Raw genomic sequence first — 18,515 nt, 5'->3', positions numbered from 1 at the left:
ATGGATGCCAGATTTCTTAGTCAGTTTGGACTATTGTAACAAATACAGATGTTCCTGGACTTGCAATGGAGTTATACCCTAATAATCCCAGCATGAGCTAAAAATATTGTAACTTGAAAATGCATTTAAACACTCAACCTACCAAACATCATAGCTTTGGCTAGCCTACCTTAAACATGTACAGAACACTTACATCAGCCTTTGGGAAAAATCATGTAGCACAAAGCCTATTTTATAAAAAAGTGTTGAATATCTCATGTAATATATTGAATACTTTACCGCAGTACAGTTTCTACTGAATGCATATCACTTTCACACCATTGCAAAGTTGAAAATTTTTAACTGGGACCACCGTAAACCGAAAACCATCTGTACCATAGACTGAATGGCTTAAAAGACAAACATTTATTTCTCACAGTTCTGGAGGCTAGAAGCCTAAAATCAGGGTACCAGAGAGGCTGGCTTCTTGCTGATGCCCGTATTCCTGGTTAGGTCCTCACATGGCCTTTTCTTGGTGCTTGCATGCAGAGAGGGAGATCCTCTTTTTCTAAGGGCACTAATCCCATCATGTGGGCTTTACCCTCATGACGTTATTTAAATCTGGTCTCATGCCAAGGCAACCACCTTCTGATAGCATCACATTGGGGATAGGGCTTCAACATCTGAATTTTGGGAGGACACAAACATTCAGTCCTTAACCCTGGGTGTAGCATCCTAGCTTAAATGATTCTTTTCTGCAAAGCCTTCTTTAATCATCTCTTCTCAGCTCCTCCCCACAGAAAGTATGCTTTGCCTTTTTTGTGTATTCACAGCCCCAGAAACTTACCCCATGGTAGCATTTATCTCTTCATTTGTTTTTCTCTTATACTAGACCAGGAATCAGCAAGCATTTTCTGTAAAGGGCTGGATAGGAAATATTTTAGGCTTTGCAGTACATATGGTCTCTGTTGCAATTACTCGGTTCAGCCAGAGACAATATGTAAATGAATGGGCATGGCCGTGTTCCAGTAAGACTTTCATGGACACAAATTTATTTATGGACACTGAAAATCATTTCATACAATTCTCATGTGTCACGAAATATGCTTCTTTTTAAATTTTTCAACGATTTAAAAATAATACAAAACCCATTCTTAGCCAGTAGATTGTACAAAAACAGACCATGGGCCAGATTTGGCATGGATAATAGTTTGTCTACCTCTGTACTAGATCACAAGTTTCTTGAGGGCAGGGACTGTGAGTTTGTTTTCTATCCCTTAGATCTAGTACCAGTGTTTGCCATATTGGTATAAAGTAAATATGAGCGGAATAAATATTTGAATCTCTAAGTGCATTATACTTACATTTGCTTTCCCAATATTCTTCCAGAATTTGAGTTGAACGGCAGATGAATTCCTCAGTAGAAGAACTTAAGCCAAATCCAGATTTGTGGTCTCTTAGTCTAGTACAATTTTATGGCTCCTTCCTCTGTAATCTTGGTGTCCCCCAAGTGAAGGCCAACTGTTCCCTGCATGGAAGTTGTTCTCAATGTACTTGTGCACTTAGAGGTCTCAGAGTATTGGGAGTTTATTTTCCACTGAGTGGGATACGGGTGACCTTAACCTGAGAAAATGATACACATTTCAGCAAAGAATTTTAGATACATACTTGAACAAAAAGGAAAATCACTTCCCAGCACTGTCTCTGCTTCATACCATTTAGACTTAAATGGTCAACAGTAATCATCACGAAAATCACAGGAATTTTATTTGTGAAATGCTTATTCCCTATAGAGATTAACACATCACTTAAGATCAAAGGTGAATGAAAAGATATGTTTTTGAATGGTCTCTGTAAGTTATAGAAGCAATAGATTTACATTCCAGCAGGCTACTTAAAAAATGTTAATCACAACTCTAATATAACCATGTTTTGATAATAAGTCAAGGTGATTATTAATCATGCTTGTCCATCTGTAGAAAGCTGACTTGACTAATATGTATGTTGGCCAAAGTTAAATATAAAAAAGGTTTTGGTATCATGCCCAAGGTCATTGACAAATTTGCAATCTCATCAAGCCATGTTTATTATCATGCAAAATATTGAACTACAGTTTTACCTAGAGACATTTTAATAGCCCATGTAAACAGGAAACAAAAAGTAAAATGAAATTATTGAATTCTGTCAGTTTATTTTTTAAAGTCATTTTTCAACACATAGATAATGAAATCTGATACATTCAGTTTAGATATTTTGATGTAGCATCAGATGCTACCTAGCCTTAAATTATTTTGTGGGATTTTTGTAGGTAAACTTCATGTACATAAAGTTCGTTAACACATTTGCCTAATGCCTACCAAATGAAATGCTGACTTCTAGTGGGGGAGCAGAGATTATAAGAGATGAGATAGGGACTTTTCTCTGAAGGAATATACAAATTTATATAAGGAAACATGATACAGACCTAGGAGAGAAATAACAATATTAACACATGCTAAGCACCAGGGAGAGAAACAGATAGAAAAAAGCAGCAATTCATAGGACAGGGAGGGGCAACGGTCAATGTCTGGGCTTGAGGTGCGAACTCAGATTTAAAATGCTGCAGATAGCTTGGCCACAGTACATGTGTGTATGTGCATGCACTACCCCCAAACCATGCAGCAACACTGCAGAAATCTCAGCCATTTCAGTCTCTTTTCCTGGTAGACTCCTGAGCTCGTTGCCAGCTGTGCTCTTGTTTATGTGCTTTCCCCACCCAGTTACCCTTTGCCCACCTCTTTTGTAGCTCAACTCCTACCACTTTTTAAGATCCCACTTCCTGTTCCAACTCTTAGGAACCCTCTCCTGATTTTCCAAGTTCTTTGTGGCTGTATCATCGGGTCTTACTGTTTGTCTCAAGTAAAAAGGTATTGTGGAAAAGAGTCTGGAGGTAGCAGATATATTAGAATCTGGCTGAAGGATACCTTCACAACTTTTGTTTTTGATGAAGTGTCATTTGTAAAAAACATTTAGAATGGAGCCATGCACACACAAGTTCTGGCTGCTTTGTTCTATTTCTACTTAAGTGAGCATGTTTTGTTTTTTCTTTAATATAGAAAGGGAGAAGTCATATTCTAGTTTTGCAGCTTAAATTTTGCAAGAAAATAATAGGTACAATTCAAAGATAAGGTTTACTCTGGAGTACAATATTCTTCTTATCCTCCTTCTTCCCTGTTCCTTTGTGTGTAACTTCTAGCTCCTCCCCATAAGGCACACGCATGTCCTAATTCCTCTGATAACTTTTTTCTCCTCCCTCACTCCCAAATCATGATCCATCACATTCACTGGGCTTAGTCTTGAGAACTGTGAAGCAGAGACAGTGGCACTCTTCTGTCTTTCTATGTTTGGCTCAATTAACTATACCTGGCCCTATTCAAAGGTCTTCCTCAGACTATATACCCCATAGCTATGATATATGAATTTTTTTTTTAGTTCATTTGCTAACTTAAAATATTTTATGTCATGAAAATTTGAAAACATATATAAAAGTAAAGAGAATAATAAATCTCTCATATGCCATCACACCAATATAATAACCAAGATTTTTAATGTGCTCATCTTTTAAAACATAAGTTTATCATGATACATTGTTGTGTTACACACTATAACATCTGTCCTTTTCTTAAACTTCTCTTAGTCATATGCTTAATAGATCAAATGGTGAAGCTGTGGGATACTCAGCTTCAACATCTAACTATGCATTGTCAAAGATAGTGGTGCATAAGAGAATAAATTAAAATTGAACAAACATGGCTACTAAAACCACATGGCAACTTTGGGCACAGATTTCAATTTGTAAAACAAGCTTTGTGTGGAAATCATTGTGTAACTATTATTTCTATTATATAAATTCTCCTCTAAGCCTGAACATTGAAAATTTACTTCTACTTTTTGTAATTAAAATATTATCATATGAGTCATTAACACCATGCTGGGTAATTACCAGGGTCTATTATTACTTGTGAACCTCTTTTTTTCTTCATGCTATTTTCTTCATATATAGCCTTGAATTACAAAATACTTTCTGTGTGTGCTTAGACACTGTCAACCCCCAAGGGACATTGAGCAAGGGCAACAGGAATCTTCCTAGTAGACAATAATGCTAATATGGAAAATTATAAACTATATTTTGCCTGTAAACATATAGGACTTTTTAAATGAGATAGGATAGCATTGTGATATTGGCTTTAAATGTTTGTAAAAAGTCAATCACTTTCATGCTTCTCATGAATAGCTCATCTTCTTTGCAGGATGTTGTTCACAACTGAAATTCTCTAATTAATTTTCCCTGTTTGTTTCCCTTTTATTTTTCTCCAGCTCTTGTAAATGTAAAACTCTGGGCCATTGATCGACAATGTTTTCAAACAATAATGATGAGGACAGGACTCATCAAGCATACCGAGTATATGGAATTTTTAAAAAGGTAGGATGCTTTCTTTTCTCTTGTGAGAGTGTTTACTTTCCTTTTAGCCCTATTATCTGAAATGCAGCACCCTGAAGACTTTTTGTCTTTCTCTCAGTCATAATAGTCTACAAATCTATAGAGATGTAAGACTTTGAACAAGCTTCTTTATATTCCTGGTGCCAGTTTCCATGACATATGGTTAAGTCTTAAGTCAGAACTTCAGAATTTCATGACATGTATTAAGCCATTCTCTCATAGAAGTGAGCAACTCAGAGAAACAAATAAAAATGTGCTTGAACAAAAAATGATATTGAATACATCTCCAACTATTTATTGGTTAATATATTTATGACACCTCTTCTAAACAGACTCGTACTATAAGACTGAGTCATCTCTTGTGTGTGTTTCCATATGAAAGGTCAGATGACTAAGATGAAAAAGTTCCAAGAAATAGCTTATTATCCTTTAATCCTGAGCTTAATTTCCCAAATAAAATTCATTTGATGCTACAGTTCTGAAATATCAAAAGCTTTTCTTTCCTTTATATTATATATTATCATAATAACTCAATATAGGATGGAAATTAGAATAAAAAACAGCTTTTTATTTCTTAGGAATACATTGATATTCACTGGAATGAATTTCTTTGTCTCTAAGTTTATTTTCTTTTAAAGAAAATATATTATCTTATGATTGAAAAGAATATTGACAATTCTCATGACTTTTTAAAAAGCACTTATTTTTTTAAATTACTTTTCTTTTGAAAACAGAGCCATTATTAAATAGTAATATACAAGTTATATGAGCATATAATGAGTGTACTGCTAATTAAGATTTCATTTTTGATAGGTAGAATATTTAATTTTTTTGTTTTGCTTTTTATTTTTGGTGACTAAACTGTTAAAATGAAGCTAAAAAGTCAATTTCACATTTTGCTTTAGTGATACACCTTAATAGGTATCTACTGAATTTTCTTAAGATGCAATTTTTAATATTACATACTTGAATATTTCTTGTGGTTAATTTATTTTCTTACTGCTTCATCTTTTATACATTTTTATTTCTACATAAGACCTTTTATATTCATGCTAAAGGGATAATACAATTCTAATTTGATATCAAGTAATAATATGTTGAAAAATTACTGTCAGCAGGGTGTTGATTTTTTTTCTCAATGTGATTGGATGAAACATTTAGAAGAGGTAGAAATGTAAATTTATATTAATATCTTTTTCAAGGAAATTAAATTATTCAGGTGCCTTCTATATTGGGTAATATATATATATATGTATGTGTTGATATATATGTGTCTATACATATGTTGTGTGTATGTGTGTGTATGATGAAAGATAGAGAGAGAGAGAATGAATATTCATTTTAAGCCTTAACTTAAAGTTCAAGAGTTATTGATTTCTTCTGGTGCAGCTCTGATAAAGATCACAACTGATAATCAATGAAATGCTTACCTATAGAATATAGTCCATTATTCATCTCACATACCTAAACTTTGGACACTTACAATGTTGATTTTAGCTTCCATAAGTTTGTTCTTCCAAGAAAATGGACTGAGTGCCAATGCTATCTCAAATGACTCTAACAAGAACTCTTTCTAGTGGCACTGTTTCAGGAGATGGAGATGTCTCACTCTGTGTGCATGTGTGTGTGTACGTGTGTGTGTTCAAATTCAAATCTTAAACAATAAAATTGGCTCTCCAAAGTAAGTGAACATTTTTTGATGGTCAGAATAGAGCTGGCAGTGTTTAACTGGCTGAATAAAAAAAGAGGTGGTTGCTGACTTGGATGTCACTTTCCATCTGGCTACTCAATAAAACATAAAGTTCACATTGTTTGTGAATGTAGGACTGGGCTGGGAGTCCAGAGAGGTGACAGGATGACCATCATTGCCTGAGGCCAGCTTTAGTCTTCCTAAATTACAATTGTGACCAACTGGTTCTCTCTCTATAAGTTTTTCAATGGCTCATAGTTCCTGTTGCATTATTTACAGCCTCATTAGTTGGACATTCAAGGCCCTCCTATAGCCAAAACCAGTGAGGTTTTTCAGCCTGGATTCTTCTCACTTCCTGCAAACCAAACAATTCCATGTACCCATCCCTTCCCTGTGCTTTTTCATAGCACACTCCCTCTCTGCCTGCCCCTCTCCTCCATCACTGTCAATGGTCAAATCCTTCTCTGCTTTTTGGATCCGACTAAAAGCTGCCTTTCCATATATACTTACCTCATTACACTGAGAAGTCACCTTTTCCCTCCTCTGGAGCTTCATCTCTGCCATATGTTTTATTGTCTGCTTTGTTTCATTATAACTTGACTACTAAGCTTATTTCCACTTCTAGACTATAAGCTTTTTAAAACTAGGGTTATTTCTTAAATATCTTTGTATTCTTCTTTGGCACAAAACTTACTGCTTTATAGATAGGCACTATATAGAACAGTGAGTACAGAGCCAGTACATAATTTTCAGGACTCATTGAAGAATAAAAATGCAGAACCTCTTTCAAAAATTGATAAAAAATTAAAGACCTTGACAGCACAGCATTAAATCAAGTGTAAGAACCTTGTAAGTGCAGGCCCTATGCTTCTGTACAAGTCACACATTGATGAAGCCATGTAGGGGTGGAAAGGGTACCATCCCTTTCCTCTCCATCGTAAGGGTCATGGCTGGCACACCTATATAAAAAGACAGGTTAACAAGAGAAAAGCATTGTAGATTTATCTAATTAAAGATTAAGATGACACAGGAGCCTTCTGAATGAAGTCCTAACTTTACAGGGGAAAACTGCATTTTTATGCTTAGGTTTAATGAAGAATGGGCAGCCATAGAATTGTGCTTGAACAAAAGGAGTGTGCTCTAATGATAGCGGCCTGAGTGAGGAAAACTAGCAAGGCTTGTCTGTTCATTCTTCTTGGCCTCTCTGTTGTAGCATTTCTTCCTTCCAAGTATGAGGTAGGACTCCTTTGGAATGAGAATCTTAATTTCTGTATGACTGCTGTCAAACAGAAAAGCAGGGGAAGGTTAGAATACTATTGTTAGACTTTATGGATGGCTTTCAGGAAAAAAGGAGTCTGTCTCTATGACCTGCTTCGGGGAAGAGGAATTCTAGTTTCTATGGCTTGCCTCAGGGGAGAAACAGAAGCCAGAGATAGGAGGCAGGAGAAGGTCAGAGAGAAAGGACTTCTGAGGCCTTTCCTTCGGGTGTCTTTTTCTGAGCTCTAAAAGCTAGAAGAGTGAATAATATTCATTCCTTCTTCACATCCCCAAGTTAGCTATACTTGGTACTATTTATTTTTCAAGGCTATTAAGAGATAGCATAATAGCCCCAATGATAGATACTATCAAAAACTCAGAAGACCAAAATAAACTGTTTTACTGTAACTTCGGAATTAATTTTATCTCCCTGTTTGTTGTTGGTTTTTTAAAAAATTGCTTATCTTTCTTTTACATCATATAAAACTTTATTTATTTATTTTTTTTAATAGTCAAGCCAATCCACTTTTTTCTTTATGACTTAGGCTGGGTATAGTGGCTCATGCTTGTAATCCCAGCACTTTGAGAGGCTGAAGTGGGCAGATTGTTTGAGCTCAGGAGTTTGAAACCAGCTTGGTCAACGTGGTTCAACCTTGTCTCTGAAAAAAAAAAAATAGAAAAATAGAAAAATTACCAGGTGGGGTGGCATGTGCTTGTAGTCCCAGCTCCTCAGGACGCTGAGGTGGGAGGATCACTTGGGCCTGGTAGGTTGAGGCTGCAGTAAGCAGAAATCCTGCCACTGCACTCCAGTCTGAGCAACAGAGAGAGACCCTGTCTCAAAAAACAAAAACAGAAACATCACTGCATATATAGGAAAGCTTACCTAACATTATAAAAACATTGACTTTAAGGGCTTTAAAGCAGTCTGTGAAGAGGGGGATGTTTTTCTCTATGTGTTTGCTAAATAAAACTTGCATCTAAATTTTTCTACTACAGATATCTTATACTTTATATTTTGTGAACGAGTTAAAGGTGTAAAGCAATGGCAATGCTATAAAAAAATGAAAACTCTAGCAAAGGATCATGCAAATTCTCAGAGTTCTTTTCGGTAGGCGTCTCTGTTGTAAATCCCAATGCCTTCCCAACTGAGGAATTTCAGGAGCTGCCACAGGCTAAAAGATGAGTGGCTCTCTATCATTTCTTATCTTGTGGTGCCACTGTTTCTCCTGGTTTTTCTGAATAAACGCCTAAGTTTGGAGGAGGAGAAAAGGGGACACACCAGGCATATAAATGCACTGCTAATAGTCAAGAGTTTTTCTTTATTGTCAAAGTTGGGTTTTATTTTTTTATTATTATTTTTTTATTATACTTTAAGTTCTAGGGTACATGTGCATAACATGCAGGTTTGTTACATATGTATACTTGTGCCATGTTGGTGTGCTGCACCCATCAACTCGTCAGCACCCATCAATTCATTATTTATATGATGTATAACTCCCAATGCAATCCCTCCCCCGTCCCCCCTCTCCATAATAGGCCCCAGTGTGTGATGTTCCCCTTCCCGAGTCCAAGTGATCTCATTGTTCAATTCCCACCTATGAGTGAGAACATGCGGTGTTTGGTTTTCAGTTCTTGTGACAGTTTGCTAAGAATGATGGTTTCCAGCTGCATCCATGTCCCTACAAAGGATGCAAACTCATCCTTTTTTATGGCTGCATAGTATTCCATGGTGTATATGTGCCACATTTTCTTAATCCAGTCTGTCACAGATGGACATTTGGGTTGATTCCAAGTCTTTGCTATTGTGAATAGTGCCGCAATAAACATACGTGTGCATGTGTCTTTGTAGTAGAATAATTTATAATCCTTTGGGTATATACCCAGTAGTGGGATGGCTGGGTCATATGGTACATCTAGTTCTAGATCCTTGAGGAACTGCCATACTGTTTTCCATAATGGTTGAACTAGTTTACAATCCCACCAACAGTGTAAAAGTGTTCCTATTTCTCCACATCCTCTCCAACACCTGTTGTTTCCTGACTTTTTAATGATTGCCATTCTAACTGGTGTGAGATGGTATCTCATTGTGGTTTTGATTTGCATTTCTCTGATGGCGAGTGAGGATGAGCATTTTTTCATGTGTCTGTTGGCTGTATGAATGTCTTCTTTTGAGAAATGTCTGTTCATATCCTTTGCCCACTTTTTGATGGGGTTGTTTGTTTTTTTCTTGTATATTTGTTTGAGTTCTTTGTAGATTCTGGATATTAGCCCTTTGTCAGATGAGTAGATTGCAAAAACGTTCTCCCATTCTGTAGGTTGCCTGTTCACTCTGATGGTAGTTTCTTTTGCTGTGCAGAAGCTCTTTAGTTTAATGAGATCCCATTTGTCAATTTTGGCTTTTGCTGCCGTTGCTTTTGGTGTTTTAGACATGAAGTCCTTGCCCATGCCTGTTATCTGAATGGTACTACCTAGATTTTCTTCTAGGGCTTTTATGGTATTAGGTCTAACATTTAAGTCTCTAATCCATCTTGAATTAATCTTCATATAAGGAGTAAGGAAAGGATCCAATTTCAGCTTTCTGCTTATGGCTAGCCAATTTTCCCAGCACCATTTATTAAATAGGGAATCCTTTCCCCATTTCTTCTTTCTCTCAGGTTTGTCAAAGATCAGATGGCTGTAGATGTGTGGTATTATTTCTGAGGACTCTGTTCTGTTCCATTGGTCTATATCTCTGTTTTGGTACCAGTACCATGCTGTTTTGGTTACTGTAGCCTTGTAGTATAGTATGAAGTCAGGTAGCGTGACGCCTCCAGCTTTGTCCTTTTGACTTAGGATTGTCTTGGCAATGCGGGCTCTTTTTTGGTTCCATATGAACTTTAAAGCAGTTTTTTCCAATTCTGTGAAGAAACTCATTGGTAGCTTGATGGGGATGGCATTGAATCTATAAATAACCTTGGGCAGTATGGCCATTTTCACGATATTGATTCTTCCTATCCATGAACATGAAATGTTCTTTCATTTGTTTGTGTCCTCTTTGATTTCACTGAGCAGTGGTTTGTAGTTCTCCTTGAAGAGGTCCTTTACATCCCTTGTAAGTTGGATTCCTAGGTATTTTATTCTCTTTGAAGCAATTGTGAATGGAAGTTCATTCCTGACTTGGCTCTCTGCTTGTCTGTTACTGGTGTATAAGAATGCTTATGATTTTTGCACATTAATTTTGTATCCTGAGACTTTGCTGAAGTTTCTTATCAGCTTAAGGAGATTTTGGGCTGAGACAATGGGGTTTTCTAAATATACAATCATGTCATTTGCAAACAGGGACAATTTGACTTCTTCTTTTCCTACCTGAATACCCTTGATTTCTTTCTCTTGCCTGATTGCCCTAGCCAGAACTTCCAACACTATGTTGAATAGGAGCGGTGAGAGAGGGCATCCCTGTCTTGTGCCAGTTTTCAAAGGGAATTTTTCCTGTTTTTGCCCATTCACTATGATATTAGCTGTGGGTTTGTCATAAATAGCTCTTATTATTTTGAGGTACGTTCCATCAATACCGAATTTATTGAGCGTTTTTAGCATGAAGGGCTGTTGAATTTTGTCAAAAGCCTTTTCTGCATCTATTGAGATAATCATTTGGTTCTTGTCTTTGGTTCTGTTTATATGCTGGATTACGTTTATTGATTTGCGAGTGTTGGACCAGCCTTGCATCCCAGGGATGAAGCCCACTTGATCATGGTCGATAAGCTTTTTGATGTGCTGCTGAATCTGGTTTGCCAGTATTTTATTGAGGATTTTTGCATCTATGTTCTTCCGGGATATTGGTCTAAAATTCTCTTTTTTTGTTGTGTCTCTGCCAGGCTTTGGTATCAGGATGATGTTAGCCTCATAAAAAGAGTTAGGGAGGATTCCCTCTTTTTCTATTGATTGGAATAGTTTCAGAAGGAATGGTACCAGCTCCTCCTTGTACCTCTGGTAGAATTCAGCTGTGAATCCATCTGGTCCTGGACTTTTTTTGGTTGGTAGGCTATTAATTATTGCCTCAATTTCAGAGCCTGCTATTGGTCTATTCAGGGATTCAACTTCTTCCTGGTTTAGTCTTGGGAGCGTGTAAGTGTCCAGGAAATTATCCATTTCTTCTAGATTTTCTAGTTGATTTCCATAGAGGTGTTTATAGTATTCTCTGATGGTAGTTTGTATTTCTGTGGGGTCGGTGGTGATATCCCCTTTATCATTTTTTATTGCGTCTATTTGATTCCTCTCTTTTCTTCTTTATTAGTCTTGCTAACGGTCTGTCAATTTTGTTGATCTTTTCAAAAAACCAACTCCTGGATTCATTGATTTTTTGGAGGGTTTTTTGTGTCTCTATCTCCTTCAGTTCTGCTCTGATCGTAGTTATTTCTTGCCTTCTGCTAGCTTTTGAATGTGTTTGCTCTTGCCTCTCTAGTTCTTTTAATTGTGATGTTAGAGTGTCAATTTTAGATCTTTCCTGCTTTCTTTTGTGGGCATTTAGTGCTATAAATTTCCCTCTACACACTGCTTTAAATGTGTCCCAGAGATTCTGGTATGTTGTATCTTTGTTCTCATTGGTTTCAAAGAACATCTTTATTTCTGCTTTCATTTCGTTATGTACCCAGTAGTCATTCAGGAGCAGGTTGTTCAGTTTCCATGTAGTTGAGCGGTTTTGATTGAGTTTCTTAGTCCTGAGTTCTAGTTTGATTGCACTGTGGTCTGAGAGACAGTTTGTTATAATTTCTGTTCTTGTAAATTTGCTGAGGAGTGCTTTACTTCCAATTATGTGGTCAATTTTGGAATAAGTGTGATGTGGTGCTGAGAAGAATGTATATTCTGTTGATTTGGGGTGGAGAGTTCTATAGATGTCTATTAGGTCTGCTTGGTGCAGAGATGAGTTCAATTCCTGGATATCCTTGTTAACTTTCTGTCTCGTTGATCTGTCTAACGTTGACAGTGGAGTGTTGAAATCTCCCATTATTATTGTATGGGAGTCTAAGTCTCTTTGTAAGTCTCTAAGGACTTGCTTTATGAATCTGGGTGCTCCTGTATTGGGTGCATATATATTTAGGATAGTTAGCTCTTCCTGTTGAATTGATCCCTTTACCATTATGTAATGGCCTTCTTTGTCTCTTTTGATCTTTGATGGTTTAAAGTCTGTTTTATCAGAGACTAGGATTGCAACCCCTGCTTTTTTTTGTTCTCCATTTGCTTGGTAGATCTTCCTCCATCCCTTTATTTTGAGCCTATGTATGTCTCTGCATGTGAGATGGGTCTCCTGAATACAGCAGACTGATGGGTCTTGACTCTTGATCCAGTTTGCCAGTCTGTGTCTTTTAATTGGAGCATTTAGTCCATTTACATTTAAGGTTAATATTGTTATGTGAACTTGATATATAATATTGTTATATAATACATATATATTATACATATATTATATATTATATATATTGATATATAATACATAATATTGTTATGTCAACATGAACTTGATCCTGCCATTATAATATTAACTAGTTATTTTGCTCGTTAGTTGATGTAGTTTCTTCCTAGCCTCGATGGTCTTTACATTTTGGCATGTTTTTGCAATGGCTGGTACCAGTTGTTCCTTTCCATGTTTAGGGCTTCCTTCAGGGTCTCTTTTAAGGCAGGCCTGGTGGTGACAAAATCTCTAAGCATTTGCTTATCTGCAAAGGATTTTATTTCTCCTTCACTTATAAACCTTAGTTTGGCTGGATATGAAATTCTGGGTTTAAAATTCTTTTCTTTAAGAACGTTGAATATTGGCCCCCACTCTCTTCTGGCTTGTAGAGTTTCTGCCGAGAGATCTGCTGTTAGTCTGATGGGCTTCCCTTTGTGGGTAACCCGACCTTTCTCTCTGGCTGCCCTTAAGATTTTTTCCTTCATTTCAACTTTGGTGAATCTGCCAATTATGTGTCTTGGAGTTAGTCTTCTGGAGGAGTATCTTTGTGGCATTCTCTGTATTTCCTGAATTTGAATGTTGGCCTGCCCTACTAGGTTGGGGAAGTTCTCCTGGATGATATCCTGAAGAGTGTTTTCCAACTTGGTTCCATTTTCCCCCTCACTTTCAGGCACCCCAATCAGACGTAGATTTGGTCTTTTTACATAATCCCATACTTCTTGCAGGCTTTCTTCATTTCTTTTTCTTCTTTTTCCGTTTGGTTTCTCTTCTCGCTTCATTTCATTCATTTGATCCTCAATCGCTGATACTCTTTCTTCCAGTTGATCGAGTTGGTTACTGAAGCTTGTGCATTTGTCATGTATTTCTCGTGTCATGGTTTTCATCTCTGTCATTTTGTTTATGACCTTCTCTGCATTCATTAGTCTAGCTGTCAATTCTTCCACTCTTTTTTCAAGATTTTTAGTTTCTTTGCGCTGGGTACGTAATTCCTCCTTTAGCTCTGATAAGTTTGATGGACTGAAGCCTTCTTCTCTCGTCTCGTCAAAGTCATTCTCTGACCAGCTTTGATCCGTTGCTGGCGATGGGCTGCGCTCCTTTGCAGGGGGAGATGCGCTCTTATTTTTTGAATTTCCCACTTTTCTGCCCTGCTTTTTCCCCATCTTTGTGGTTTTATCTGTCTCTGGTCTTTGATGATGGTGACGTACTGATGGGGTTTTGGTATAGGTGTCCTTCCTGTTTGATAGTTTTCCTTCTGACAGTCAGGACCCTCAGCTGTAGGTCTGTTGGAGATTGCTTGAGGTCCACTCCAGACCCTGTTTGCCTGGGTATCAGCAGCAGAGGTTGTGGAAGATAGAATATTGCTGAACAGCGAGTGTACCTGTCTGATTCTTGCTTTGGAAGCTTCCTCTCAGGGGTGTACTCCACCCTGTGAGTTGTGGGGTGTCAGACTGCCCCTGGTGGGGGATGTCTCCCAGTTAGGCTACTCAGGGGTCAGGGACCCACTTGAGCAGGCAGTGTGTCCCTTCTCAGATCTCAACCTCCGTGTTGGGAGATCCACTGCTCTCTTCAAAGCTGTCAGACAGAGTCGTTTGCATCTGCAGAGGTTCTGCTGATTTTTTGTTGTTGTTTTTTATCTGTGCCCTGTCCCCAGAGGTGGAGTCTACAGAGACAGGCAGGTTTCCTTGAGCTGCTGTGAGCTCCACCCAGTTCGAGCTTCCCAGCGGCTTTGTTTACCTACTTAAGCCTCAGCAATGGCGGGCACCTCTCCCCCAGCCTCGCTGCTGCCGTTTCGGTTAGATCGCAGACTGCTGTGTTAGCAATGAGGGAGGCTCCGTGGGCGTGGGACCCTCCCGGCCAGGTGTGGGATATATTCTTCTGGTGTGCCCGTTTGCTTAAAGCGCAGTATTGGGGTGGGAGTTACCCAATTTTCCAGGTGTTGTGTTTCTCAGTTCCCCTGGCTAGGAAAAGGGATTCCCTTCCCCTTGCCCTTCCCAGGTGAGGCGATGCCTCGCCCTGCTTCAGCTCTCGCTGGTCGGGCTACAGCAGCTGACCAGCACCGATTGTCCGGCACTCCCTCGTGAGATGACCCCAGTACCTCAGTTGAAAATGCAGAAATCACCGGTCTTCTGTGTCGCTTACGCTGGGAGTTGGAGACTGGAGCAGTTCCTATTCGGCCATCTTGCTCCGCCCTGGGTTTTATTTTTATTCCATTGTAGTTACCCATTTTGTAACTCCCAGTCATGTGGTTTGGCCCCCTCTTTGCTATTAGATGCCACATCAAACTGTGATTTTGGCTCTTTAATCCTATTTAGTCATATCTCTTTTGTGCCTGTATTTCAGATTCCCTGATGTAAACACAGATGTTTCTATCTAGATCATAGAAAAAAAAAAAAAAAAAGGTATTCAAAGGGCAGTGCTACTAAGCATGGCATAATTGATGTAGGTCAAACCATGATTTTGCCAGTTGCCAGCATTTTCTGTCATCTTTGGCTACTAAAAAATACTGTTGTTTTTAAGACAGATTCTGAAAAATGAGCCAAATAACCGCCAGAGTTAAGTTGTGTTGCTTTTCTCTGAGCATATTCTCTGTTACTGCTGTTAGCACTGGTATTTATGTCCAGAGGAGCATTACTATGTAGCTGTGTGACCATTGAGGTTTACTTGTATAAATTAGGTTTTCTTTTGTCCCCAAACTTTGAAGCTGATGAGGACTATGATAATGGTGGGCCCTGATTTATATTACTTGCTTCACTGACAAATCAGAGAGACGACAGGGGCTTTTTGGAATTGAAGGTACACACTAGATCCTGTTTACCCTCAGAAAATATTTTATTTATCCACTTGGTAAGACAGATGTGCTCATGTCATCCCTCTTGCATTAAACCTTTCCATATTTCCCATCACTCCTAGGAGAAAGCCTACCTAGTTCTTACCATTGTTTTCCAAGCCCTGCCTGCCCTGACACTACTCCAGACTCATCTCACTCTACATCTTCTCCTTTTTTATTCCCTCATCTTCCCTTGTCCAAGTCACATGGTACTCTTTCATCTCCTTAAATGCTCCATGGCCCCTCTTAATAAATAGGATTATTGGCCGGGCGCGGTGGCTCAAACCTGTAATCCCAGCACTTTGGGAGGCTGAGACGGGCAGATCACGAGGTCAGGAGATCAAGACCATCCTGGCTAACACGATGAAACCCCGTCTCTACTAAAAAACACAAAAAACTAGCCGGGCGAGGTGGCGGGCGCCTGTAGTCCCAGCTACTCGGGAGGCTGAGGCAGGAGAATGGCGTGAACCCGGGAGGCAGAACTTGCAGTGAGCTGAGATCCGGCCACTGCACCCCAGCATGGGCGACAGAGCAAGACTCTGTCTCAAAAATAAAATAAAATAAATAAATAAATAAATAAATAAATAGGATTATCTCAAGAGACTCTCCTCCCTTTGAATGGGTGCATTTCCAGAGTGATCTAGGATGTGACGACACATCAAGTATACCTGCCATAGTGAAAAATAGAATCTGATACCTCTTAAAACTCTTATAAATATCTGATTTCCCTTCGTTTCCTTGAGTTGAATGGGGGCAATAATAGTATTCACCACTGAACTTTACATTATATTTTCAATACAAATAATTGTAAAGTTCACAGACTCTGAAGATTTTTGGTGATAATTCGGTTCCCACCTGACTTTCCACCTGTTAAAGAACTTGAAGGTGTTGTTCAATTTTAAAAGTACTCATCATATGGTTTGGCCTCTTTTAACCAGAAGGGTAAATCTTTGCCAGGAAGCCTTCATTCCTGGGAGGTGATTTGTAACCAAAGTCCATAACCGATGGCCTTCTATGGGGGCCTGGTAGTGTCTATATACAAAGGATCAAGATGATGGGTGGGCCCTTGGCAAGTCATAGAGCTGCTTTGATGATCCCTCCTTATTCCATAATTTCCTTTCTAAAAATCCTGCTAGATTTTAGTGCTGTGTAAAGCTTCCTTATTCTTTATCTCCATGACTGGGGAGTGAGCCCCAAGTCCACTTGTGCTTTTCCCTTATTCTCTGAAACAAAAATGTTTGTATATATATCCAACATATTGTTAAATAAATATGCTACCTATTTATATATACATATTCTGAAAGTAAGTGATTTTCCCTTTAAAAAGAATGACTTTGTTATTGTAACTTTATACTTTCATTTGATATCAGAATGGCCTTGACTATGAAGATAATTTCATGTTGAGATCACCCCGCGACTTCTGCCGATGGGCCATACTTCAACCAAACTTTTCTGAAACTTCTGTTTAATTGCTTTACATTTTTCTCATTTTGTGGTTTCTGCCTCACCTGCCACTGGACGGGATCAACATGATGATGCATCATCACCTCTGTGGTCTGATGAATCAACAAGGATTAAATGATTTTGGGTTGAGAAAAATGTAAGATGTGATGTCATTTAATTTCTCTGCATATTTTACAGCTGAAGCAACTGAGTCTCAAAGAGGCTAAAATAAGCTCACACCCAGTAAAAAACAGAGCTTAGACTAAACCTCGGGTTTCTGAATCTCTAACCTGAGTATTACCCGCTACCTGGACTCCAGTTCATAGTTTGTTTTCTAATGGCAGCTCCCCACTACAGTAAACTAAAGTGAGGGTAGTTTAGTTATATTTTCATTATTCCTCTCCACAAAGGCAACTTTATTGATTATTAATTCAATAGTATATAGATCTTTGTCTATATTCTAACTATATATCTTTATTTTCAATCTTTTAGAAATAAAATATATAAACCCCTTACAAGCTTTTCCTTCTTTGATCCAATTTAAAAATCTACAGTTTCATTTTTTTAAATAACTCAATCCAAAGGCACTTTATTTTTGATATTTTAATTGTATTTTATCATATTTGTAAAAATGTAGTTAGGGAGAGAATTAGAGTTTGTTGAGTAGAATATAAAGTTATGAGGAGTGTGAAAGGTTATTCATTCTATTGATGAGAGAACGGAGCCCAGACTGGTGAGGAGAGCTGCCCCACATCACCCGGAAAATTGCTAATAAAATCATCCCTGTGCCTGGGCAAGTCTGAAATTTTACTATCCTAAAATATCACCTTTGTTTTGTTCAAAATCTTCAAGGTAAAATGCCCCACAATCTTGATTAAACATATGTCCTAGTGTTTTTGCCTTTCGTATAGGATCTTCTGTGAAGATCTTGCCTAAGTTGTCATATCCTCCAAGGAAAGAGAAATGCCCTTGTAATAAACATTTTTTTTTTTTTTTTTTTTTTTTTTTTTTTTTTTTTGAGACGGAGTCTCGCTCTGTCACCCAGGCTGGAGTGCAGTTGCCGGATCTCAGCTCACTGCAAGCTCCGCCTCCCGGGTTTACGCCATTCTCCTGCCTCAGCCTCCCGAGTAGCTGGGACTACAGGTGCCCACCATCTCGCCCGGCTAGTTTTTTATATTTTTTTAGTAGAGACGGGGTTTCACCATTTTAGCCAGGATGGTCTCGATCTCCTGACCTCATGATCCGCCCGTCTCGGCCTCCCAAGTAATAAACATTTTTAATGATAGATTTGGAATAAGGCCAGAAAATGTGCATTTTTAAGTTCTCAGCTGATGGTCATGTAGCTGGTCTGGGGATCATTCTTGGAGAACTACTTATCTAGGACATAAGATGAAAGTAGAAATACATTTCA

General features: G+C 38.3%; 1 protein-coding gene across 2 annotated transcripts in view; it reads left to right on the top strand.

Moving 5' to 3' along the window:
- PRKG1 (protein kinase cGMP-dependent 1) overlaps positions 1–18,515 on the top strand; it is a 1,347,543-nt gene that overhangs the window by 837,362 nt on the left and 491,666 nt on the right. For both annotated transcript variants that reach the window (XM_030940495.1, XM_030940494.1), the window contains exon 4: positions 4,336–4,441. In XM_030940495.1, the coding sequence (XP_030796355.1) occupies positions 4,336–4,441 (106 nt within the window). The remainder of the gene's footprint in view (positions 1–4,335; positions 4,442–18,515) is intronic.

Source organism: Rhinopithecus roxellana, chromosome 11 (genome assembly GCF_007565055.1).
Source record: "Rhinopithecus roxellana isolate Shanxi Qingling chromosome 11, ASM756505v1, whole genome shotgun sequence".
Taxonomy (NCBI): Eukaryota; Metazoa; Chordata; class Mammalia; order Primates; family Cercopithecidae; genus Rhinopithecus; species Rhinopithecus roxellana.
Note: the sequence above shows the minus strand (reverse complement) of the source record. Positions and strands in the feature narration are given on the sequence as shown.